Genomic DNA, 27,810 nt, shown 5'->3' with positions numbered 1-27,810 from the left:
TTTGGCATTGTGGCTCAACTGCTTGAGCTGATCCCTGTGACGCTGGCATCCTTTGTCAACAGTGCCCCTTGCGGTCCCAGCTGCTCCACTTCTGACCAACTTCTTTATATATATATATATATAATTTTGCATTATGTGACAGTTTCATAGGCTCTGGGAATCCCCCCCACCCCTCCCCCTCCCCTCCCCCCTGGTGGATTCCTCCACCTTGATGCAATATTACAGTTCAAATTCAATCAAGATTCTTTCCTTGCAAACATATACCAAGCATAGAGTCCAGCTTCTGATTAAAGTGGCTGGGAAACCAGCAGAGAGTGGACAAGTCCTTGGGCTCCCGCACCTATGTGAGCAATGTGGGTGGAGCTCCTAGCTCCTGGCTTCAGCCGTCACAACCCTGCTGTTGTGTCCATATGGGGAGCAAACAAGTAGGTAAAAGATCTCTCTCACCCTTTTACTTTCTCTATCACTGAGTCTTTCAAATAAATAAATGAGAAAAAAAAAAGACAACTTACTGAGCCAAAAAATTATCCTCACAGAATAAAAAAATATATATGCCCTCCTTGGTGATTCAGATATGTCAAAAACATCATTATGCAAAATTCCGTAAAATAAGAATATGGATAATCTTAAAGATTAGGTGATATGATACACACTACAAATGCAAATACTTTGCTAATTTTTCTTTTTACTCCTGTCAGTGAAAAGAAAGTTAAAATTATTTTTACTAATATATCTCTGTTAAAAAATGTATCTATGGATCTTTCTCTTGCAATGGAGAAACCATGTACCTTGGAAAAAATTTTCTGGTATTGAATTTGAACACTGGGTCATATGTAGGTGCAAGTATCTTTTAAGGATTTTGTAAGTGTGTTGAATTATATACCCAAATACAATGACTCCATCTTTTGGCTCCTGTTTCCTGGATATGTGAACATATTTCTTTTCTAACATGTTTTCATAAAAATCCACAAGTAAGAAAACAAATTTAATTCTAATCTAAGTTGCTGCCCTTTTCAAAGTTTCTGATATGAAACTCGTTTTTAAACAGTGTGCCTCAAGCTAACAGGCTACTCAATAGAATTGTAAGCCGTTATTTTTTGAGGGGGTGGCCCTTGTCAAAATGAAAAATGGAAAACTCATGCTTCAGAGATAGGAGTGAATATTATGTGAAAACATTTAAGAGGTTTGAAGTTATTAAAATGGCAGATCTACTGGGAACAAAAAGAGCCGTATGTCGGGAAAGAAACGAAGGGGAAGGGACAGAAAGCCTTCTCTGGCCTTCTGAATCCCAAGTTTTAAAACAAAACCAAAAAAAAAAAAAAAAATACTGGGAGATTTGGAAGGTAGCCAACCTAATGCCGTTATTTCTCAGAGCTTAGGGACACACCAGGAAATTACAGGCCAGTTAGTTTAACTTCACTTGTAGGGAAAGTATTAAAAACTGCTGCAGGAGATCAAGTAAAAGGATGCTTAGAAAAGCACAGCTTGATTAAGGCAAGCCCGGTCAGCGTGGTTTTCGGAAAGGGAAGGTCATGTCTTAGGAACTTGTTGAAATTCTTGGAAGCTATTACAGCCAGTACAGTCTTCAAAGAGTACAGTTAGGCCTAGAATCTGCGTCTCTCCTCTGGTGCCCATCAGGCCTTCAGGGATGCCTACACGAACACCGGCCACATCAGGGCCTCAGCACTTGGGTTTAGAAACCACTATCAAAACATCAAAAAATAACCTCAGATGGAACATGTTTTAAAGCTGGAACCAATTAATACAACCTGATATTTATAAATGTAAAATAATGAGACTTGGAAAAAAACGTGGGACTATCAAGCCCTAACAAAGAGGTACTACGCTGAGACTACAAAAACAACCTAGGAGTCCGTGTGCCAAAACCTGAGCTCTGGAAGCATTTCCCACTCACCAAAGGGAAGACCAGGAGAAGTAACAGTGCCAGCACTGGGTAGAGAGAGTTTGAGGAGCTGTGACTGAATGAACTTTGTTAAGCAAGGAAAAGGAGCCATCAGGTGTGTCCAGCAACCCTCAGCTCCCACAGTTGTGGAAGAAGACTGAGTACACAGCAGAGAAAGTCAAGTCCAAGCCAAGCACTAAGGGGCAAGAAGTCAGAGCTCTTTTCCTTTAGGAATGGGATCCCTGGCTGCAGATGTGTCAGCCAATAGAAATTCTAGAGCTCTGTTTTCAAAGAAGAGCATGATTCAAGCAAAGGGATTTAAAAAAAAAAAATCCAAATCGTGCCTCACCTCTTTTCAATCCTAGCCACTGGTCAAGCCCATGTGGCAAAGAACACTTCAAGAGAGATTTAGATGGACACTGGACAAGTGTGGTGCCCCTTGCTATGGAACCTGAAGTTCAACAGCAGGAAATCCACAAAACACACGGACTGGGTACTGACTCAGACCCTTAGGGTGTGGGCAAGGAGGCACCTAGTCAAGAATCTCAGGACATGGACATCAGTGGACCACCAGCCACAGGAACAAAGCCAGTGAATGAAGAGTGGCCATCACAGCTTTGTCTCTAGGTCCTGTTGCAGATGGGTCGGAAGGATGAAGGAGCAAGGGACAGGAAGGATGTATCATAAAGTCCTACGTTTTAAAGACTGCAAATACACCACATTTATATATGGCAATGACAGTAGGTAGCATTTGTTGAGTACTTGGTTCACTGCAAGTTTTGTGTGCTGCGTGTCTCATACATATTAGCTAACCTAATCTTCTCAACAGCCTTGCCAGTCTAACAAATAATGAAACTGAATTTCAGAGAGGTTAAATGACCTATTGCTGCAGAACCTGCCACTTCGTCTGTTCAGATCACAAACAAAAACCAAAGAAGTGAGGGCTGTAATTTAATGTGTTTTGAACACAGGCACAGTCAGAACTACACTTCACATCACTCAGTGGTGGCAGAGTATGCCTATTTTCCTCTACTCAGGTAAGAACAATGATGGTATCGATGCAGATGCTGAAGGCACCAAGCAATTTTAGCTGGTGTTTTTGAGCCACTTTGATGAGTGGTTTTGCCGAAATATTGGGTCAATGGAGATTTTTTTCTTTTTCTTTTTTTTTCTTTCTCTTTTTTTCATAAGGTTCAGATTTAATGGGTTAAAGTGACCGAGTTCTCCCACTCCCTGTCTTGAGGAAGGAAAAAGAGGAAGAAAAAAGGGAAACAAGAGGGAAGTTAATGCAGATGTGCCAGAGATAAACATGTGAGAGCAAGTCCTGCCTGAAATTCTAATTTAATTGTGAGAGCAAACTCACCTGGAGTACCCCCAGTCAGTCTGGTGAAGCACACAGCAAATGGTAAGCTGCACCAAGTCAAGCCAGGGATCCGAGCCTGAGATCAGGTCCCGGTGCCACAGATTACCAGCCCTGTGAGTTCAGACCAGTTACGAGGCCTGGATGTGCCTTGGTTTTCTGTTGATAAAGCCAGGGTTAATGATAGTACAACAAACCTCGTAAAGCTGAATTGGTGGTTAAAGGAGATAGTAAATAATAAAGAACTTAGCATGTGGTATAGCCTAGGTGTCCACTGAAGTTTATTACTGTTCTTAAAATTGATGTTCTCAATCACAGTAAAAGTTGAGGTTTTGTATTTTAGAGAACATGAATGTACTGGAACCGTATCTATGAATAAAATTTTTTTTTCATGGCAAAGAAAGCAAAAGATAACACATTTGCCAGCTCAACCAGGTCCACGATACTTGTTCAGTAGTGTTAAATATATTCTTATCATTTTACAAGAATCTACACACCTTTTTAAACCTTACAATGCAAGGTCTACATCCATTAAACTGTAACTTCCCACTTCCCTCACTCCCCATGTCCTGATGATCACCATTCTAATGTTCATTCCTGTGAATTTGACAACCCTAGGTACTTTTTGTGGGTAGCTTATTTCAATTAGTGTGAGGTCCTCAGGACATTCATGTTGTAGCAGGTGTAGAATTCTCTGTTTTTCCTTTCATTTTTATTTATTTATGAGAGGCAGGGAAGAGGGAGAGAGAGAGCCGACCTGCTCCCATCCATTGATGCACTCTCCAAACGCCTTTAAAGATGGGAGTGAAGCCAGGCACTGAGGACGCAACCTGAGGTTTCCCACATGAATGACAGAAACCCGGTCACCTGAGTCATCAGTGATGTCTTCCAGGACCTGCATTGGTGGGAAGCTGCAGACAGGAGCAGGAGCTGAGAGTCGAACCTAGGCACACCAATGTGGGATTTCCTTTTTGGGATCTGTACCTTGGCAGAGCACGTAAAACTTCCACCTATGGTGCTGGCATCTTATGTGGGTGTCAGTTTGAGTCTTGACTGCTCCACTTTGGCTCCTGGGTCCTGACTCTTGGCAAAAATCATGTAAATATATACAGAAGTATGAATTACAATAATTGCTTTGAATCAGAGACTCAGGAGATGAACTGCCACAAGCAAGAAGGAACTGAAAAGGTAAACAGAAATAGTTCAGGAGGAGGGAAAAGCTGGAGCAAAAACTCTGAAGAAGGAATCCAGTGACTACTGCTGCTGAGGCGTGAAGAAGATGGTTGTTCCTGAGAAAGAGGGAGAGCTGGATGGAGGCTGCCCGGGCGGGCACCCACAGGCTCTTCCCCAGGCGACTGCATTCTCACATCACAGGAAATAGGAAGTCCTTTAGGCTTTTAAAGAGGAGGCAGTGACACACTGTTCATTTGAAGACTTTTTTCCTGATTGTTCAGTGAAGAACAAGTTAAGAAGAACACAGGAGGCCAGCATGGAAGTGGGGAGACCACTATGGAAGTGGGGAGACCACTGAAGAGACCATGGGAGTGTCCCCATGGAGTTGGGGAGAACACAGGCACTCAAGGACTATTTCAGAGGAAGAACTGGTAAAATGGCCCAACATGAGAAGCAAGGGGTGAGGGGGAATCTGTCAGGAGTGAACTTCCCAATTCTGGATGGAGAAACCCAATCAATATGTCTTCTCCACATGGAGCAAAGGCGGGGGGGAATAAATATGATGGAGTTGAAAATATAGTTTGAGATAGTTTAAATCTGACAGGTCTGACAAAAAGCCAAGAGGAGGTGTGAAAATGAAGTTGTATGTTTACTGTCCATTTTTTTGGTTGGAAGGGGGGCATCCTTAATCGCCTTGCCCAGCACTGGTAACTACAGAAAAGTATTATAGAAGGGCTACTTGTCTAAAAGAAGTCACTCACTAGTTAAGGGCTAATGGAAACCACTGCAAGGAGTAATAATGGACTATTTCAACAACAGAGATTCAGTAGTAGTTTCCAGGTTCCTGGCAGTTTGAGACCTTTCCATTTTTCTTTTACTGGTTCCATACTCACTACAATGATTCTTAAATTGTGAATGATAACCCGGTAGTATAAATATAAGTAAAAAAAAAAAAAAACTCTGAATAAGCACCGACCTCTATTCTATTTGCCCTTTTTCTTGCCTTCAGCCTCTCAGTCTCTCGCCTAACTGTTGGCTGAAGGTTGTAATGGATATACACTCCCTAACTCTCTTGTCACTGAGCAGGCGTTCATCGAGTGTCTGATTTGGGGATAATATACACCAAGATTAAGTTAGACATGGCCTCTGCCCTCAAGAGTTTATAGCTGATAATTTTCTAAACAATCTGTTTCCTGCTAGCTTATGACATTCTAATACTTTGTAGGGAGTCTGATGGAAGTGGTCCCTGTTTAAGCTCCTGTTAAAAACGAGGGGTGGGGAGAATCCAAGTACCTATGAAACTGTGTTACATAATACAATGTAATTAATGAATTAAAAATAATAAAAAAATGCAAAAAAAGAAGAAAAAAAAGAAAAACAATAGGGTCCGGTGCGAAAAAAAAAAACAAAAACAAAAAACGAGTCTGTTCTTCATTGAGCCCTCTGGCTGATCTGACTTATCATTCACGACTTGCAGCCAAAAGGGCCATGTTCCCCAGGTAGTGTCTATTGGGAAGAGGAGGGAGAGAGAAGAGCACTCACCAAAACAGAGGTGCAGCCAAGATACAGACGTCCTAGCCTGCTTTGAGGGAGAGGACATGTAACCAGGCTGTGACCAAGCAGCAATGTTCATGCTCCTACATGTTTTTAGTGTGACTTTCTAGTTTTTGAATTCGAGCTCTTTCCTCAACCTTTGGTTACAAAGAAAGGGGGGTGAGGAGAGAAATACCAAATTAAACATGAAAAAATAAACTATTGAACTGAAATGAGTTTCATTTATTGAGAAACTACTATAGATGCTGTAGGCACCATGCTAATGTAAGTTAACCAAAGTAAGGTTTCTATATTGCTTCAAGAAATACACAAAAATACATAGCTGCAAATTGCACAATAGTATTTTGAAACATAGGACACCAATCATACAAAGCATTGTTTCCCAGAAAAATTGAAGCTGTTCAAGAAGCTCATTCTAAATTTCATGTATCAGTTTCATACTTGCTTGGATGCTATGGTTCATCCTGTTTAAAAATCCATAGAATGCTGAACTTAGTTCACCATCTATGGTGAACTAAGCCAGAAAGGTTTCCCAATAGCATCCTGAACTGTACCAAGCTAATGTCTTCATTACCAGCCTTTATCAAGAATCCACATAAAAAAAAAAAAAAGACTGGCAACACTCATCAGGAAATCTATCATCAGATTACCCTCTTTGTCAGTAGAAAAGTCTGTTTTCGTTATTCTCACAACTCAGTCTTATCATTTTATTTATCTCTGAAACTGCAGAGAGGCACAGCAGAATCGAAGAGCGTGTGACAGACTCACAGGCCACCACTCCGGAGTCTTGCATCCTCTGTTGAGGTGGTAGTCTTTGTATTGCATGTTCTAAGATTTGGTTCAGGAATCGCACCGGGGCGGGGGAATGGTTTGCAGAGGATGAGCTCTATCTGGATTCAATGCAGGAGCTAATATATGACTTTTTGTAACTAATAAAATTTCAAGGACTGACGGAAGGTTTCTGACTTGCCTTTCCCTCAATAAAATATCTGCTTTGAATTATGCAGAGGGAATTCTTCTTCTTGCCAACTTGCTTTAATTTCCCATGCAAAAACCATCTACAGAACATTATTAGTTTTCCTATAGAGGTTCATTTCAGGATTCTTCAGTCATTGGAGAAAGGCACACACACACAAATATACACAAACACCACATCTCCATTATCCCCACCCCTTGCGTTTGGTTGGAACAAGCGAAAGAAAACACATTGGTAGGTTTTTATATGGAACTCTCCCTTTCTGAAAGCAGAGACAAGCATTAGTCATCAGATGGGAAAAGAGTTTTTCAGTCTCACCCCAGGCTAGTGACCTGAACTGCAGGCCTGTCCTGTGTGTAGGTGGAACAGGCAACTGCTGTGCATGTGATTTAAGAGGTGCTGGGAGTTCTGCCTGGCCAAAAATAGTCCCCACACCCGCTTGTTGAATTCAAACACAATATCCATAAAACTTTGGTTTAAATGAAATGAAACTGCGTTTTCAGAATGTGAGCCCATTATATCCATTATGTTTCAGCTTGCATTTATGTATCAGAGATAAAGGCTAGATCCTGAGGGGTGCACATGTATCCAGGGAGAGTGGGGAAGGGGTCAGTAAGGCTTGGAACAGTGATGCAAGTCGCAGGATTTAATATCTGCTTAACCCTGGGCAAGTTTGTTAAAACTAAAATTCTCCTATATTCATTCAATCAGTTCATCACTCCTTTTTTGAATCAGTATTTTCTGGAATATTATGTTTTCCCCAACAGGAAATGCTTTTTTGCCGAGTGAAACCTTTATAGCAAAACAACTCAAGAGTAACAACAGCTTATATTTGTTAGATGTTTTTTTAGAGCACAAAATGCTTTTACAAACAATGCCCAATGTTGATGTCAGTGACTACTTTAGGAGTAGTACCTTTGCTATTCTCAAGTAGAAAATGAAGAAACAGTTGTGAAGAAGTTGGGTGACTTGTCTGCCACCCAGCAGTTGCAGGGCGGCTGGGGAGGTGGGGGGGCGCCTCATGCTGGAAGCCATTCAGACTGACTGTAAATCCGAGGTTGACTTTTCTTTTTTTTTTTATTATTAATTATTTTGCATTATGTGACAGTTTCATAGGCTCTGGGAATCCCCGAAGACACTTCCTGCACAGTCAGCTTTAATCCACTTAGAGTGACTCACTCAGTGCTATTACTTGGGAAGTGTTTCCCTTGCTTTGTTGTTTCTCAAGGCCCAGTGCCTGACACAGGTCTCTGTTCACAAGCTTTTGACCTCAGAAATTTGGGTCACTTTTTAATGTCATTCCTGACATTCCCCATGCAAAACAACAAAGAAAACAAACAAAAAAAAGTAAATCAGAACATTTAGACTACTGGCCCCTTTGCACACAAAGTTGCAAAATACAACAGACCAAATTAGAGAAAATACTTTCAATGATCTACTAATCATTTTAAAATGTACTGTAAATGAGGGGAATTGGCATCTCTTCATTCTATTGGTATTCATAACCCTGGCTTAAATTCCTGCTGAACTGTAATGTTTTTTTTTTTTTTTTTTTTTTTTTACTTTTGACTAGTTGTACTCTTAGTGGAGCATTAAGCTTTTGACTTTAATATGAATTAAAATGTTGTCTAAGCTCTGTCCCTCTGTGACTATGGCGCTCTAAGGGCTTCTTGTGACAGCCCAGTCACTTCCTCAGTTTGTGAACTAGTGCTGCTTGCTTTTCCAGTCATGTAAGCAAGCCTGGCATGGCCAGACCCTGATGGAGCTGACATCCACCTGCCTGTGTGTAGCAAGATAACCTTTTACAAGGCACAGTCAGATCTGTGTGATTTGTGAACATTAGCTTTCATTTAGCATGGATTCTGTTGGTGGTTCTGTCCAATGCCAATCACAGAGTGAATTCCAGTGTCACCTTGTCCCCCGTCTAGTGAAGTTTAAAACATGCACTGGAGTACATAGAGAAATACCTAAATTGTCCTGAGGTTTTTGAGGGAAAGGTTTTAAGAAAATGGTGTGAAGGCTGAATGGAGAATGTATGAAATAACAAAGGAGGAGAGGAGTCCCAGGTAAAAAAAATTCAGCCCACACAGTCAGGCAGACATATGACCAGAAAAATTCAAAGTGGTGGTTATTCATGGTGTGAGGAAGGAGAGTAGAAGTAGCCAGAGGCAGGGATGACATGTGGGTCAATGTCAGATCACACAGGACCATGATACAGAGATTGTGGAGTTTATTCTTTTGGTATGGGAATCCAGTGAGGAGTTCTGAGCAGGGCAGTAACGTAATAGGTAGGAACACACGCCTTAGAGTACAAGGAGAGTTCTATGGAGACCTAAAAATTAGCAAATTTCTTCTTATCATTTAAGTTGTATATTTAATGTGTTGGCTGTTATATTATAACAGCATTGCAAGTTAACCATAGAAAATTCTAAAAATATTGAGAAATTGTAGTTCATATAGTAAGCAGGTACTTAAGAATTATCCATGGAATGTTCTACCACTCAGATGTATACTTCTTATTTTAATACAGAAATCGTGGGTGTTTTATATTGTGTCCCTTTCAAATATTATGTTAGCATTTTTCTAAGCCCAGATTCAATATATAATAGAAAGCATCTTTTTATTCATAATGTATTTAAACCATTCCCCTTTTTGCTGTACTTAAACTATTTAGTATAGTTATAACTCTAATTATTTATTTATGGAAAGTGTCAAGAAGTGAAATTATTTAGCTGTAGACATTTTTCAAGGTCTTAATACATGTTGTTAAAATGCATGCAGGACAATTTGTGCCAATTTACATTCTTTCTTACAGATCCACTTTAGCCACTCCCTCTTAAAAGTCTCATTTTTTCAAGCTAGTCAATTTGATAAGCAAAGAATAGTAAGATTGAACACTTAATCACGTTGTATTGGCTATATTTTATGATTACAGACTTCATAAAAAAGAAATGAGTATATAATTTTGACTTTAAGCTCTTTGAAATAATGGAAGGAATTCTCTGTTATCAGAATTCAGGATGGGAAATACAGACGTCAGGTAGTTTTCACTTGGGTTTTACTTGCCGGGAGGGACACAGAAAGAATAAGCCATCATCTGGGCCTCCACAAGCTCCTGGTGCAGGGGATGTGGACCAAAGTTGCGGCAGAAGCACCAGGAGGTGCGCCCACAGCAAACAAATCTGTAAGGGATTACTGCAGGAAGCCCTCTGAGTTCTCTGACCTCTTCTCACCGTCTCCTTGCACCAGTGATCCCAAGGTAGTATGCCTCAAGATCACCCTGAGAGCCCATTAAAATTTCTTGTTCTAGATCCCAAACCTGCACAAGCATCCAGGCACTCTGAGCCTCATGTCCACCAGCCACTCCAGAACCAGAGGAGGAGCCACCCCTCCAACAGTAAACTCTCCAGCTGTGCCCTGGGGCCCCGTCCCAATCCACAACTTGATGACATTGCTCATTTTCCCCTCTCTAGAGTGTTTTCCATCACCCCAAGTTTATCCTTCAATCCATTCTTTCATTTTTAAAAAAAAAAACTTACCTTTTTAATTTTTTAAAAATTTCTAAAATTTACCAGATAGCATTGCTATCAAAGTCACAGTGATCTGGACAAGGCTAGGAAACACTCCTGTTTTGCTCACTGCTTTGCTCTTCAAGGCAGGTGTGCAGCCTGGCCTCCCAAGGGTACCCACTGGCCTTGTCTTACATACAGCTTCTGGCCAAATTAGATTAGTTCTGCTAAGCACTGGTGCCTCCACATAGTGGGCACAAACCACAGTCATGGCAAGAGGGACGGCACACGGCAGCACTCTGAACTACACACTCAGAGTGTTTAAGGTTGGCTGATAGCTACCAAGACATCCAATAAAGTCGAGGGTTTTGTTGCTGAATAGGAGCAGCAGTTGCTGAAGATGAAAGGAAAGCACTTCAACTCACAAGGAGATCTTTTTGTATCTGATCATGTCTGTCACTTACTTAAAACTCTATCTCCCTGTAACTTTCAAGACAAAACTCCAGATTCCTTTAACAGGTTGCTCAAGCTGCTAGTGGTCACACCCCTGGTGGGACCCCATGGGCATCAACTTCACTGCACCCAACTCCAGCACTGCCAGCTGCTTCCTGGTTTCCTGAATGTGCCACTTTCTCTCTGGCCTCATCCCTTCCCCTCCCTCAACTCACAGAACTTGGTCTCAGTCACAGCTGCATCCTCATCTCTGAATGACACCCTTACTGTGGCTGATGTGAGCCTTCCATGGACTCCCACATCCTCTCACCTGCATCCCTTGGCACAAAACAGCAAACTGTGGGAGGGAAGCTGTCCTGCAAGCCCCACACACCTCAGCATCACTCCATCCCACTCGAGTGAGAGCTCCTGACAGGCAGGGCCAACATCCTGCATCTCGGCATCTGCCCCAGTTTGGGATGCGCTTGGTGCCCCATGAGAACTCTGATGCATGAATGGCCAGGTGAATCTGTGAAGAGTAGGCCAAGCTAATTCATAACCAAGAATAGTTCCATCTCAACAGCAGTGAGACGGGAATTTCACCAGGACTGCACCACAGGGACAGCGCAGGTGCAGAACGAGTCTTAGATTAAGGGTGAACAATATCAACAGTGCCATCTCCAGAGACCCCCCCAGTAACTCACACTTGGCTTTGGCCATACAGACAATCTAAGCATGGGTGAATTACTATAGAAAGGACTCCATATAGTGGTAAAATTACAAGTAAGCAGTATGAAACATGTTATACAATGGCCATCTAACTTCAGCCAGTTAATACTTGTTTACTAATGTCTCCTATGTTTTTTTAGGCTTTGAATTTAAATCACTGTGAACTAATGAGGGGGAAAATCCTGACCCTCTTATAGGGATTAACACTACTGAGGCTCTCTCCCAGAGTATTGGATTTAATAGGACTGGATTAAAGCCCAAGAATGTGTGTCTCCAACAAAATCTTAGGTGATGCTGGGAAACACACCTTGAAAGCATGACTCTCTCCATGTCAGTTTGCTCACTTCTGGGTTAATAGGAAAATAAAACTGGGTTGAATAAGACAGAAATGTGTTGTGACCGAAAGTGTAAACAGGCCTTAGGGCCAGCTTAGCACAGGAGCGCCAGCTTCACATCTTTGCAGGCTGCTAGACCCTTCATTTTTCAGGGGAATTCAGTTTTCCAGTAGGCACTGTGAAGCTGCAGCAACTCATTCTTCAAAATTCTGTCATAATTAGAAAAAGCGGACCCAGAAACTCACACCCCACCTAACTCACACACCTGAATGGTATCACGTTCTTATCTTGAAGTAATCATAACCAAGGTAGGTTAGACCATATTTTTGGTACAAGTGGGTTCATCTGTGCTAGCTGAATAGAAGAGAGATCAATACCTGGTGGGGACTCCAGCTCTCCTAGGAAAGAGGAGGAGCAGGGTGAATGAGCAAACAGCCTCTCCAGTCTGCAAAATGGAACATCCAGATCAAATACCATGACACATGATGTACTCCAGTGCTGGTGAGCAGGAAGTTCAGGGGCCAGTCACTTTCACAGAGCTACGCAGGCCACATAAGGTGGGCTGACAGGTAATTAGCAAAGTCTTAACTCACCACTCGCAGAGTAAAGGCAGGGTTTTAGGAAAAGGATTTAAGATTTGAGGAAGAGTAAAAGGAAAGAAGGAAGGAAGGGAGGAAGGAAGGAAGAGAGGGAGGGAGGGAGGGAGGGAGGAAGGAGAAAAGAAAAGAAAAGAAAAGAAAAGGAAAGGAAAGGAAAGAAAAGAAAAGAAAAGAAAAGAAAAGAAAAGAGAAATAAAGAAAAATAAATGCCTGTCAGCAGTTCCTAAAATACTTACTCAGGGCCAAAGAGAGAGAAAGGTGGAGCTGTGAGGACTGAAGGAAGACTCAGACCCTCAGGCCCCAATTAGTTCTCCAGAAGAGTACTGGGTAAGGGGATGCAGTTATAACTCACTGGGTGGGACACAAAGATTAGTCACTCCTCACTGGGGTATTGAAGATTTCTCTGCACAACCCTCCTAAAACTGTTCACCTAAACTGTTGACATATGTCTTGTTAGAGTTATAGAGTTAGACTACCTGAAAAACAGCCAGGTTCAGCAAAACCATGCTTCAACGCTATAAACAGCTAAATACTAAAATTAAAATAGGCATGAGACAGCTGAATAGTAATCTATAGCCATTTTAAGGTGTACAGAGACCGGTTGTATGTAAACTAATAATTGAAATGTCAATGTAGAAGTCACAGGATGTGGTTCAGAACTTACATTAATTTTTTTTTTGTTTTTCTCTTTTAACATATTGGTTACTCAATACCATGTCAACTAATTCCATAACATTATAAATTGTTACTGATGTTATGTCGGGGCTTTTAATTGATGGGGATGACACTCTACCGTCTCTACCTTCAGACCAGAGATGGTCTTCCTAAGAAGCCATTGAACTTATCTGGACAATAAGATGCTGGACTCTATGCTTGGTGTTGAACTGTGGCAATGCAGCAAGGTGGAGGAATCCACCATGGGGGGAGGGTTTGGGGAGGGGTAGGGGGAATCCCAGTGCCTATAAAACTGTGTCACATGATGCAATGTAATCAATAAAAATAAAAATTTACAAAAAAGTACTGGGTAAGAACAAAACCAGTATGAGTAGCAAGAGTTTTTAAGCATCAACATGTGGGCTAAAAAGCTCTAAAGTCCTTACAGCTAAGACAAGAACTGGGCCTGGACACCAGGAAGGGACTGAGACTTAAGATAGGAGTCCAGTTGACCCACCTGAGGCCTAGAGTGAGACCACAGAATACAATGAGTAGGAACAGGGCACTGTGGATAGTTTGGGTTCAAATTCCTTCACTGATAATTATGAGCTGCAAGATCCCAGGCCTTAATTTCCTAATGCATTGAAATGGAGTGGTAAGAGTCCCCACTTAAAAGGCAGGTGATGGTTTGACTGCATAAAGTGCTGAAAATGGTTGTGGGGTGCTACGTGCTGTGTGCTAAGCAACCATCAGCATGTTAACGTAGCCTGATAACGCACCACTGCGTTCAGTCTGGTCCCAGAACTTTGTACTTGTGGCTGTAAACATTTGAAAACATGCACTCACAAGGCAAACAGTTAATAACACTAAAGATCCCCTTCTTAATGTTATCGCAGGCATGCAACACAGAACACCCCATAGTAAAAGGAAAGCTTTGCCTTCTCCTCCTGTGCTGAGTGGGTGCCACCAAACACTTCTGCAGTGGCTCCGTGCTCTCCGACAGGTGCTGTACATATGAGATGTTCAAAAAACTGCATTTCTCCCTTGGGAAATTTGTCCTGTTTCGTGTTACACAACTCTGTTACACCCGTAGATCTGTTCTACCTTCCATGTATTTGTTATTGCTGCTTCTGAAACTTCCTTACAGCCCCCAAAGAGGTCTTAATCCCTGTCAAATGTTATTATGTTACCAACTTTTATGTAGTCTTGAAAGGGCTTGTTTATTTCGTTTCAGTGACTCCTTGTTACTGCCAAATATTATTTCATTTCAGCACAGATGTAGAGGGTCCAATGACTGGGACTGTTTTACAGCCCTGACACTGTGGAGAGATGGATCCCAGTTTAATTACGGGCAGCTGAAAACGATCCAGGAGTCACCTGCTCGGGGTATTTATCATCCTCCCGAGCAGCTTGCCGGCCGTGGTGGGAGCCTTCTCAGGACGCTGCATCTGCATCAGGCAGACGGAAGGGCCGAGACCCAGCCCGCGCCTCTCAGTCACCTTTACGTCTACGCTGAGACAGTTTAATTTTGCTTGATTATTTTCCTTTTCCTCTTCTCAAAGTGAGAAAAATATGTTTCGGTCATTCTTGCTCTTTCCCTTTCTTCCGGCTCTGTCTCCCCACAGCCGTCTTTTCATCCTCCCAGCTGTTTTTCCAATTATGCCTCGTTGGAAATTATTCATTACTTAAAGAATGCGAATTGGATGGACTAGACACGTAAAGGATCAAGCGATGCAGTGACTACAATATAGTTGGCACTTCATAAATGCGGAAGGAATGAAGCAGGGGAGAGCAGAGGGGCCGGAAGGGGGCTCTGGGACTGCGGGGCAGCCCTCCTCCTAGCATTCCTCCATCTCAACCTGTACTAGAAATTCAGAATATCGTACTTTTTCTGACATCCTCCCCCACAATACAGTGCATATTAACAAAGCTCACTGTCACCTACACGCTGTGTTTTTACCTCTGATTTTCTCTAAGTGGATCCTGATTTGTTTCTTTAGGACAGAGCAAGGGCCAAGTGAAAGGAGCGTCTGGCGTCGGTCCAGGGTCACTCACTGCTCTGCCCTCACTCACACCTTGCCCTCTCCTGTAGCATCCACTCCCAAAGCCTGTTTCAGGCAAGAGCAATCCAGATGCCAAATCTTCAGGCTTTCTTAGAACAAGCACAGACTCAGGCTGCTCTGAGTGCTCTTTGTAGGCACAACAGGAAAATCAGACCTCGTGGGAAGGGGTTCTATTCCATCTGCCTGTTCATCACTCTATTGCCACTTATTTATCAGTCTGTCTTATATACATAAATACATATACATGTGTGTATATATATGTTTATATGTGTGTATACATGTCCTGCATATCCATCAGTCATATATATATGTATATATATGTATATATATATGTATATATATATATATACAATATGGGTGTAACATCTATATCCGTATTACATGCATTAGGTGTGACTATAGCACATAAATATAATATCTATATCTGTAAGAAAATATGCATTATCAATCTGTCAGCCATACGCATAATACATGTATGCACACATGTGTACACGTATGTCTCTATCAGTTTGCTTAATATACATAAGCAGATAGATTTGCACACATGCATACTTCTGGTATCTATGGAAAGTGTGGAGCAATTGTTTTTTTTTAACACACATTTATTTCTTTAAAAGTTACAGAGAGAAGGAGAGGCAGAAAAAGAGACGGGAAGGGAGATCTTCCATCCACTGGTTCACTTCCCAAAAAGCCATAGTGGCGGGAGCTGGACCAGGCCAGAGGCAATAACCAGGAGTTTTTCTGCATCTCCTGTGTGGATGCAAGGGACAATGAACTTAAACCATTCTCTACTGCTTTCTCAGATGCATTAGCGAAGAGCTGGATTGGGAAGTGGAGCATCCACATTGGATGTCAGTGTTCCAAACGGCAGCCCAATCCACTTCACCTCAGCATCAGCAGGTGCTTATCCTTACTGATGTGAATTAGTAACACAGTGTGCTCGTGTCCGTGGGTGGGCCTGATCCTCAGGCAAGAAAAGAATTTGACACATTTGATAGACTTAAAAAATTATCATTTGGCACATTTGGTAGGTGTTTTTTTAAATTTTCATCATTAGGTAGTAAACATGGCATAAGCCTTTGAACCAAGTCAGTGATTGCTGGGGTCTGTGCAGTGGGTGTGGATGACATGAAGGTGTGAAGAGAACAGCTCCCCTGTTTGGCAAGGCCCAGAGGAGCTTCCAGCTGTTTGGCAAGGCCCGGCGGATGTCTCTCCGACCACCTTGACACAGGCTCACCTCCTTTTGCATGGACAGTCAACCACCCCACTAAGAATTCTGTGATCTATTAAGGCATTTTTGTTTGCCCATGTGAGATGGCTTGTACAACCAATATGAGCTTGGGAGTTAATGTCACTGATAATGTCTTGGTGAGCGGGTCTTTAACAATTTACACACAGGAGCACAATTAAGCCCATGCCATTTCTGGACACCTTATTGGGTACTTAACCTTTGCCTCAGAATCTGTCCCAGACATGTAGCACACCTTCTGGGAAAGGGCTTGATAAATATCCTAAATATTAACGAAAGTGATAGAAGTATGAGCTGAACTGCTATGGCAATAGAGTTACTGTGACCTTAAAAGCTATCCTGCTTTTGCAGTTTCTTTGGACATAGGAAATGTAGCTGTTTTGGCTTCTTATATAAATTTTTGACTAGAGGAATTAAAGGATGCTTTTATTAATATTACAGAGATATGCTTTTAATTATTGTTTGATTGTTTATGGGATTTAGCCTGTAGTTGTAGTGGGATTTAATATTTGAAACTTTTGTCTTGGATACTTGCATTTTTCCCTCGTAACGTATTTCTTCCATTAAATGATGGGCAAGTTGTGGAAATAGAAATGTGGTATGAATGTAGTACTGATTAGCAGGTAATCACATGTTCCTTGGCCCTGGAGTCCTGGCTGTTGCTCCATTGCTATTACTGAAGAATAAACGATGACTTGCTTTGAAGAATATAAATACAGTATTTTGCAGAATTATCTTTAGGGGCACCTGCCAGCCATGAAGTACAGACAGAATGACCAAATGTCTGCACATGCCCCCTTAGTCTTGAAGTAAAAATAGAACAATGAAACGTTTGTGCAGAGGTTTGTGATGTGTCTGAGTAAATAAAAAGGACAGCTTCTTCTTGAGCTGTTACAAGAGGGCACTAAGTGACAGTGTCCGTGTCTTTTCTTTTGGTGGACACCGCACACCCTTCTCAAGCTCCAAACTTGGCTGGAGCTGGCCTCCGGCAAGTGATAAAGGAAATGTTATTTCCTAGAATGCTGAGAATCAACAAACGTCGTAGCAGAACCTCAAATCAATGCCCGCACACAGTAAAACAGATGCGTGTCTTCCTTCCTCGGTTGCACTCAGGGAAGCCTGCTCTGCTTCCCAGAACCAAACACCTGTGCCCACCCGCCACCAGGGCTGCAGGCCCCTCTGACAGATTCAGAAAGACACATGGCCTTGCCTGGCAACCTCTCTTCTATTAATGAGTTTCACTTGCCCATGAGGCTCATCCTGCTGTTAGTCTCTGCCATGTGCCCTGTGCCGGCCACACCTACTCAGTATTTTGACCTGATGAATACTCCCTCAGATTTTAACCCACAGAGCACTGTTTTCTATCTAATTTAGGAAGCTAAGTTTTTTTTTCAGGCTAGGGGAGGAGAGGCCCTTCTGGAATGATATGTGAACGAGTAGGTATGCTCTGAAGTTCTGTCTCTAGTTCAATTTTCCTTTTTCTGCTCAAAGACCTATCCTTCCAATGAAGGTGCTTGAAGGATGTGATCTGCCTCAGACACCAAGCCACATGGTACTTGCTGAGTGGGACTGTGAATTATAGGGTGTGAGATGAAAGCACTGTTGGTGGAAATTAATTTGCCAGCGCTTTTCTTTTTCCAGTTCCCGCAGGGATGAGCCACACACTATGAAAATCTTCAACCCCAGGGTTTTTGAATTGAGCCTAAGCTTTCCTTTTCTCTAATTACCCCAAGGAGTTAGCAATGGCCTTGGTGGGAGGCAATGCTGGTGGACACGCATGCCTGGCCTCTGCTGTGCTAACATAACGGTGCCTGTCTCCCTGCGGGTCTGGTGCGAAGTCTGCCTTAAGATGCACCCGGGGGAGGGGGTCTCTTGGGAAGAGAATGTGTCCACAGGGCCCCCCAGGCCCTGCCCTGCATGCCACTGCCCTCTGTGTATACCCACATCTTGAGAGAGCATGCTTTCCCCAAACCTAGGGAAGCTCCTCATCTCCCATCTTCCCCACAGCGGGTTAGAAAAGAACAGTGTCTTCGGTGCTTGGTCTGATTTCCGTTTGAAATGCAGCACTCGACAGTTTTAGACAAACCAGAAATAATTTTTATGGCCTGCAAAATACCTTTCTCCTAGCATGTCTTGTGCTTTGAGTACATTTTCACCCAGTGAGGTAACATTCACAGACTCCTGGAGACAAGCAAGCACCTCCGGAGACATGCTATCCATCACCGTGACGCCAGGCAGGCTTCCCCCAGCACCCCTCTGGACACAGGTGAATGTCCTGTTGGCACAGATTAGCAGCTACTCCTGGGTAACCTGGCCACGTGGTGCTGCCTGGCTCCCAGTGTTTTCATTATCTTTGTAACACAAGGTAATGTTGCATACCAGACCGCTGTGAGCTTTAAAAGTCCAAAGTTTCGAATATTTTGAACCAGACGTCACAGAGCAGCCTGACAGCTCACTGTTTAGCTAACATTGAAAAAAATTATAATAATCCCATTCAGAGCCAAATACTGACATCTCTTGGGGGTTGGACCCAGTCAGAAAGCTTTCATTTTACAGTAAACTGCCTGGTCAGCAGACCCCTTAGGATGTCTGATCCTAACGTAAGTGGTGAGATTCTACAAGTTTCCCCAGTCCCAAAGATGAAAGGCAGCTTGTCCGTTTCACAAACTTGTGCCAGTAAGTGCAGAACCAGCGCACAAAGCAAAGCACCGGACTCCGGGAACAGCGTTTGCTTAGACACATGCATTTCTCTCACACGTGGTTTGTGCCTTTGGTTTTTAAGAGTGGCAGTTTTAAAGGAATCCTTCCCTCAAAGGATGGGGGAAACGCCAATGTGGTCTCTGTAGAGATCCAGTTACATTCTGGCATCTGAGAATCCACAGGGCCCCCTGCAGTCAGAAGAGAGATAGGCACCTCCCTACCCAGTCTACTTCCTTGGGCTAACGGGAAAGGCGGAAGGACCCAGAGCAGTCAGGAAAGCCCCCACGGAGAGCTGGGGTGAGGCTCCAAGAAGACACAGCCCATGAGATTCAGGGTGCACAGCCATTGTCTGAGGCCTAGGGCCTGAAATTGACACCATATGTGCCCCAAGGAGTGATTGCTGTGCGGGGGTGGGGGTGGGAGAAAAGCAACATGTCAGAACATTTTGGTAACACCTAATTCATCCCGAGGTTATAAATAAATATGATGCTAGCTTAAAAACAAAGTCAGAAAATACTTTAACTGGATTACTTCTGTGACAGTGCTGTAGGCAGAGGTGAGCTCTACTGGGGAGACAGCATGAAGAAAGAGAAACATACAGCAACTTTTTATGGTATATTTTACGTTATTTTATTTAGGATTTTTTTTTTTTTTTTGCAGTAAATAAAGTGGTTATAGGGCTCCAAGGAAAAGGGCCCAGATGTTAGAGAGTTGTGTGAAATTTAGGGGAAACAAGCTGTAAAAAACACAGCCATAAACCAGGCTGTCAGTGCCACACATCTGGACAATACAGCTGTATGTTCCTAGTGGCTGTCGTCACCCACGGAAAACTCAGTAACCTTATTTCACCCCAATTAGGCTGCATACCAACAGGATCAGCATTGAGTTGCAAGGGAGGCGTTGCAAGGAGGGAGCGGTGGTCACATGGCGTCTCTGTGTCAAGCAGCTTTTAACTTTTCATTTGAATTTGGTCACCAAGAAATAAAAGACTGCTAACATCGTCATTTCCATGAGTTAAAAAAAAAACAAAACACCCTGTTTATAACGTCCTCATAAGTCACAGTTTGACAGTTTGGACTACCGGCTACACCAAACAACAATAGACTTTCTGTAGCATGAAACTGACCTATCAATCATCTGAACACGGGACCCGGCCCTTCCTGTCTACGCTTTTCTGGGAGCCACGTCTGACATCATTGTAGAAAGCAACTCCGCCTTTCCAGAAAAAGGTCTTGATGTTCAGACAACCGAGTTTATTGAAAAGGGGGCGTAAGGGAGGGAGGAATGCCACTTTTCTCTGCCCCGCCACCACATCTTCATTGTCAGGCAATGAGGTACTTTTAGTAACACGAAAATCACAAAACGTAAAACAGCCTTTCATGTCTTTGTCACTGACAGACTGTGCCCACGAACTACAGTGTCCCTTTTTCTAATAATTGTGTTTCTTCCTAGGTGTTAATGGCAGCAAAAACAATTCTGGATACTGGAGAGAAACTGTCCTTACCACTGATAGGGAAGCTCTTAAAATTTCAACTTCTGCAGATAAAAATTAGAGACCAAATGCGACGAGACAGTGAGAAGAAGGTACTGTACAAAATGCTGGGTTTTCCAGAGAAGGCAAGTGAAAGGGGGCAGGGCTTCTCAAGCACACTTCCGGTCAGCTTAAGTCCCCTCCATTTCTCAAGCAAAAGATGATCCAGGTTTTGTTGGAGGAATTAAGTCTGTTAAAAAGAAGTGTATCTACATAAGAAAATGACACTGTCCAGGGCTCATGCCTTAAGGTTGTTCCTTTGATGGTATACAAGGATTGCAAAGAGATTTTGTGAAAGCTGTGCGCGTTTTTTTTTTTTTTCATGATAAACACTTTCATGAGTATTTTGCATTGATTTCAAACATTCCTGCACCAAAACATGCTTTTGGAAATAGGCTCCTATTCATGCCATCACAAAAGAGGGAGCCAAGGAAGAGACAGGGAATCAGGAAAAGTAAATATTAAAGGGGGTGGGAAGTGGGGAGGAGGGAATCCTCATGGTCGGGTTCTAAACAGTTTAAATATTTTATATTATATTCAATAGGCATGCCTATTAACACAATAGGCACATCTGTACCTTCATTATAGCCAGAATATTTCAGTAGCAACCCGTCTCTGTAATCCCATATTAGGCACCAGGTCATTTCTTCATATGTGAACTTCCATTTAATTTACCCATGAAAAGAGTTGTGTTTTCCAAAGGTTCATATTTGCATCTGAAAAGTGCCTCAAAATACTTTTTGCAAAGTAATGTCAGGTTCATATCTATTTGCTTATGATCATTACTTAAAATAAGATTCCTTTCCAGGAGGAGTGTGGATGAGAAATGCTGGCTGGAGGGGAGAAGAGGTGGGAAACAGGGCTATGCTTCTAATCTGCATAGTGAGGTTTGTTCACTTTACAAAATTGATTAAAAAAAAAGAGGTCCTGTCAAAATCATGCTGAGATATTTTTGGAAAGGCCACTGCTTCTGTATATAGATTTGTAGCACATGTGTGTATATATTTGTGTGTGTATGAAATGGGTTTGCATCTGAAGATGCTTCTTTATGCTCTGAAAATGGAAGAGGGAAAGTCATGTTAGAAGACAAAGAAAAGAGAATACATTCCAACATCTTTTTCATCTTTGCAAGATTCCCAAAACTAGTTTTTTTTTTATTTTAATTAAGCGACTGCCTGAATGATTTTGGCAACAGTAATATAATTTTTCAAAGAGGCTGTTCTAGTAAAGAGACTTTACCAGACTGCCATATATGGTTCCCAGGAAGACTATGCATAGGAGCCCATATGATGCTGTATCCATAACCTCCTTCTAAGAAATACAGAATTGTTCACCAGAATATAGTCGGGGAAGTTAAGACTTGGCAGAAGAAAAATTGGAAAATTTCAGCCTAATATACAAATATGTCTTTTTGCGTGTTTAAATTCCAGTATCATATGGGAATCTGAATCATAAAATATGGTGCGTGAGCCTTGCAAAGTTCCTGTGCCTTCTGTTTGCTCAGGATTTTTACAATGCCTACAGTGCTTTTGAAGAGCATCAGTTTGTTTGCCACCTATAATTCAAGAGTTGTTTATTATATAACTAGGCTATAAATTTCAATTAACATTTAAGTTATATAAAATAGTGGAAAATCCTGGTTAGTGAAGGAAAATTTGTCAAGCTTCTAATTGCATAAATATTCCTTCAGTATTATTCTGCTCAGTATTATTCACATTAATACAGTAAAAATTCCTGAAATATGGAAATAATGTCAATTTATTCATTGAAAATATTAGCACCTGAAGAATTAGAGTGCGAACTTCAGGTAGTGAAAAAAGAGTATTTGGACATAATATCACAGCCAGAGAACTCTGAGTGATTAAGAGCTAACAATAACATAAGTTAATGTCTTCATTATTTTGAATACCCAAGCACCAACCTTAAACTTCTGAATTGAAACCATATGAATAAGTGCTAAATACATTGTCAAAAACTGATTGCAATGGAATCCTGTCTAGAATATGCTCACGCTGTAGGCAAAACAGAGGTAGGTGGCTGCAGGAGGATAGTCTATATACATTTCAACAACTTTGCCTGAGAGGTTGGTTGAAACAGTAGACTTCAGCGTTTGTCAGCCTAGCAGTTTGGTTGAAAGCAAAGTGCAAAGCATGTAAAGCTGGTAACACACTGTGGAGTAGAAAATGAGGAAAAGACAAGACTGCTCCAAGTCTGCCCCTCTCCTACACCTAGGAACTCTGAGGTTACTGAAGGCTGTTAAAGGAATCTTCAGCTCTTTAACCTAAACATGAAGCCTGAGCGGAGGTTTTCTTCCAAATGCTTGCTAATGCAATTGTTTCTGTCTGTACAAACCCAAGAGGTTTTTTTGTTCTACTATGCTAAATTTTTATGGAATTATATTTTTAAGAATGAATGCTTTAAAGTAATCATCATAGTAGTTACAGAAAACATTAGAAACAAGGTAAAGACAAAAATAACCAATATAATTAGCTGCCTCTTCTTTTCCCCAATGTGGTATATTACTATATAATTGATCTTGGTTTGATCAATATAAGCTTTTCTTAAAAATAAATGGTCACCTTCCCTCATGCCTTGACCGTCCACACCCTAATCAGTGGTCCTCGAGAGCATACATCCTTGTCAACTATATAAACAACATCAAAAATAAAATTATTTTTAAATGATAAATAATATAGCTTCAATCAATAAGATATCATACTTATATTCAATTAATTTTAATAGCTTAACACTTAATACTTAATTTTAATAACTAAACATGCTTAACATTGCATTTGCTTTCTGCTTTGCAACAAAACCTGATAGTTAAGTGATGTTTAAAAAAAACACTAAAAAATATGTTTCTAAGAAAAGTATTAAAATGCTTACTATATGAACTTCTGGAAAAAATATAGACCTCTAGTTACAAATAAATTAAATGCATTTGAAAATATTTATTCATTTGGAAACACCAAACAACATACCATGAAGAAAAGATAGCATATTTTATAAATATATTTTAGCATTTCAGAATTTTTGAATATGACTATTTTCACACAATAATCCCAATTTAAATTTTATTGTATCTTAAAATTTTGTTACCGGTGTTCTATTTAAAGGTGAGGTTTCTTTACATCATTATTTCAACATTTATTTGACATTTTTAGTTCTATCATTTTTAATCCATTATTAAGTCATAAATTCAAAAACATTTATTGAAGGTTTCACAGAAATAATGTACTAGTAACATGTATTCTAATTATTTTCATTATAATTTTAAAATAGATCTCTTTTATTCTAATTCATGCACTAATTTAGTTATAACCTGAATTCCATATTTTCATTTACAATTATGCTTTTTTAATTACAACTTTTTATGATGTATTTATGAATACATATTAACTACAAGACACTCAATTATGAGTCAGAATATTTCCTTTATATTGAGAATTCTAATAAAACATTTAGTGATCAAAAAATGGAAAGTGGCCATAATACAAGACCTCATTAGTCATTTAAACAATTGACCAGTTTAAGTATGATCTTATCTTCCTCTGAATTCAACATGTTTGCGTAGCTTTGAAGAAAAAAATCTGAATATATTCTAATTCTGCTTTTAATGTATTCAAATAACCAGTGAATATTTTCTTGGATTTTTTAGGAAGTATTTCTTATGTAAAAGAACAGTTCATTCTCTTTCAAGTTTACACATCATAACTTATTTTCTGAAGGACTAAGATTGTAGAGCTGCACGTTAGAAGTGCCTGAAGTTTGATGACACATGAGGACGACACAAACAGCTCTGCTTTGAAAGCAGAATAGCAAGAAATTAGAGTAGCTTTCACAGACATTTCCCAGTTTCCTCCGGCTGAAACCCCGAAGCACTGGAAACCAGCCAATGTAATGCCATTTTCCTGCGTGTGTTTTGTTTTAAGAGAAAGACCATAGGGACATACCAGGAAATTACAGGCTGGTTAGTTTTGATTCAGTTGTGGTTAAAGTCTTCTAAAACTATTTTAAGAAATCAAACAGAGGAAGAGCAGGAGCTTGGTTTAGAGGGACCCGTGTGGCTTCAGGAAAGGAATAACTTGCCTCACTAACTGGGTGGAATTCTGGAGGCTGGATTGTTGAAATGAAGATACTACCAACATGAATGTCGGATCTAAGAAGTTTGAAAACCCCACAATTGAGACAAAACAATAAGTGGCACCCTGGCTGACTTAGCTCTGAAACTGTGCAAGTGTTATCCTCTGTTGGTTTGCTTTTAACTGATGGAAATATTTGACGAGCTTCAAGAAAAATTTAAAGAAACACGTATTTGAAGTAGCTATTGTTAGAGCAACTAGTAATTACAGCTACCATTATTGACTGGCACTCTCCCCAGTGTTTACATATGTTACTATTCAATATTTTATGACTTTGTGAAGTGCAGAGTATTCCCAATTTGTAGATGTGGAAAAAAAGAGTGTAAAAAGGTTAGCAATATGTCCAAGGCCAGTTATTCTCAGTGACAGAGCCAACATTCAAATCCAAAACTGTCAGGACTCTCACGTTCTTAACCATCAGACCTGCCCCTCTCAAATGTGTCTCAATAATTATAGAATGACACCCTTGGTCCACAATCAGTAAAGCACTTGCCCAGAGATGTTTGTGTACAGAAACAAAAGCTTTCTCAGTGATCTTCCAACAAGCATCTAGTCTTACTGATAACGTGGTGCACAACATCATGAAGTGAAAATGTATAGGTAGTGGTGATGGAAAGAAACAAAACTCACAAAAGACAAAGGCCCCAAAACTAACCAATCACTCATTTCTAAGAGAAGCCTGACTTATATTCCAGTGTCACCTAGAAATGAGCCAGTCTTTGAGAGAATCACCTAGAACTAGATTTCCTGAGATTGTTTGCAACATCTTCACACCTTTGGTCCTGTCCCTCGGAATGGTGAGGTAGCATAGCTTTAGTGATGTGGTGCTGAAGTTGGCAGAGTCACGTAGTAGCACACAGGTGTCAGCAAGACGTCAGATTTAGCTCCTCACTACCACCACCGCTGCCACCTCTTCCACATGTCATGTTCTGGTCCTAGGAGCTAGGCGCTCCACGCTGAAATGCAATCTGGGTGCTCAGGGCATTCTGCCTGGTTCTTAAGATTGTATCATTTGGTCAAGTGAATCTGACAGTTTCCCAAGCTTATTCAATTATTTTCTATACAATATCAGCTCTCTGGATAAACAAATCCCTAACTCAAATATTCAGTGGAGGGACAGAAGAGGTTGAGAGGGTAGAGAGGGAAATGGTAGGGTTAGAAGTAATAAACAATACACCAAGGAAAGCATTCACAGTGCCATAACCTTTTAATGATTAACATTACACGTTGGTGTGTTTCCTTGTTTCTTTCTGTGGAGTTGTTCTTTACTAATAGTCATCATTGCAAAAGATTTTAAATCCAATCTAGGGTTTTTTTTTCAGTTAAATTGTTTTGTAATTTTTATTCAGCACACTATCCAAACATGAGTATGCCATCTTTTTTTGTTGATAAGATGTTCTATTGACAACCATAATTTTCTTTTTTTTTCATTTTTTTATTCATTAATTACATTATATTATGTGACACAGTTTCATAGGTACTGGGATTCTCCCCACCCCTCCCCAAACCCTCCCACCATGGTGGATTCCTCCACCTTGTTGCATAACCACAGCTCAAGTTCAGTTGAGATTCCCCCGTTGCAAGCGTATACCAAACATAGAGTCCAGCATCTTATTGTCCAGTCAAGTTCAACGGCTTCTTAGGTAGACCCTCTCTGGTTTGAAGACAGAGCCAGCAGAGTATCATCCCGATCAATTAAAAGCTCCAACATATCATCAGCAAAAATTTACATCATTATGTAATTAATTGACATAGTAATGAGTAACCAATATGTTAAAAATAAATGTGAGTTCTTAACCACCTTCTGTGACCACCTCATTGACATTTCAATTTTACTTTATACACAACATATAACATACATAACATGTTATACATAACATCATATCATCTTAAATTAAGGCAAACATGTGGGATTTAATATTTTGGGATTGGCTCATTTCCCTTAGCATTATGGTTTCCAGTTTGGCCCATTTGGCCAGAAAGAACTGCATTTTGTTTTTTTTAATAGCTGAGTAGTATTCCATGGAGTAGATGAACCATAGCTTTCTTATCCAATCCTCTGTTGATGGGCATTTTGGCTGCTTCCATGTTTTTGCAATTACTGATTGTGCTGCTGTGAACATAGGATTGCATGTTGGTTTCTCATAAAACAAATGTTCTGGATATATTCCTAGGAGTGCTATTGCTGGATCATATGGTATGTTGATTTTGAGTTGTTTGAATATTCTCCATACTGATTTCCATAGAGGCTGTACCAGCCTGCAGCCCCACCAGCAGTGGAGTAAGGTTCCCTTTTCCCCGCAACCTCGCCAGCAGGTGTTGTTGGTGCTTTTATTCGTGTGGGCCAGTCTTACTGGTGTTAGGTGGTACCTCATTGATGTTTTAATTTGGATTTCCCTTATTGCCAGGGAACTTGAGCATTTTTTCATATGTTTATTTGCCATTTGGGTTTGTTCCTTTGTGAAGTGTCTGCCCATTTCCCATGCCCATTTCTTGAGTGGCTTGTTTGTTTTGACATTTTGACAACCATAATTTTCTTAACTTTTCTTTCAAATATATTTTCATAATAATTAGTGCACTTTGCAGTGTGGAGTCTCCTTTATTGTGAATAATAGCATAGATTTGTAAAACTAGATTAACTAGGCACAAAGATGTTCTTGTAGTCTTGAACTTCTAACATAGATCCAATAATCATTTATGTAATCATTTATATTTATATTCTTACAAACAATAAGAATCAAATGAAACATGACTATTTACTATCGATCTCATTCATTTTTACCATTTGTCTGCCACTCAGTGGGAAGAGTAGAATAAGTAAGCATGAATAATATTTTAATGAAAGCCATTTAAAATATGATTTAAGAATTTTGAACTACCAAATAGCTAGATTATCCTTTG

The 27,810-nt window shown here is 40.8% G+C and overlaps 1 protein-coding gene across 1 annotated transcript in view; it reads left to right on the top strand.

Annotated features, from left to right (window-relative positions):
- SPAG17 (sperm associated antigen 17) overlaps positions 1 to 27,810 on the top strand; it is a 204,528-nt gene that overhangs the window by 44,993 nt on the left and 131,725 nt on the right. Inside the window, exon 4 of the mRNA XM_058660118.1 lies at positions 20,689 to 20,820. Coding sequence (XP_058516101.1) covers positions 20,689 to 20,820 — 132 coding nt within the window. The remainder of the gene's footprint in view (positions 1 to 20,688; positions 20,821 to 27,810) is intronic.

Source organism: Ochotona princeps, chromosome 2, assembly GCF_030435755.1.
Source record: "Ochotona princeps isolate mOchPri1 chromosome 2, mOchPri1.hap1, whole genome shotgun sequence".
Lineage (NCBI taxonomy): Eukaryota > Metazoa > Chordata > Mammalia > Lagomorpha > Ochotonidae > Ochotona > Ochotona princeps.
This window is presented reverse-complemented; position numbering and strand designations above follow the sequence as displayed.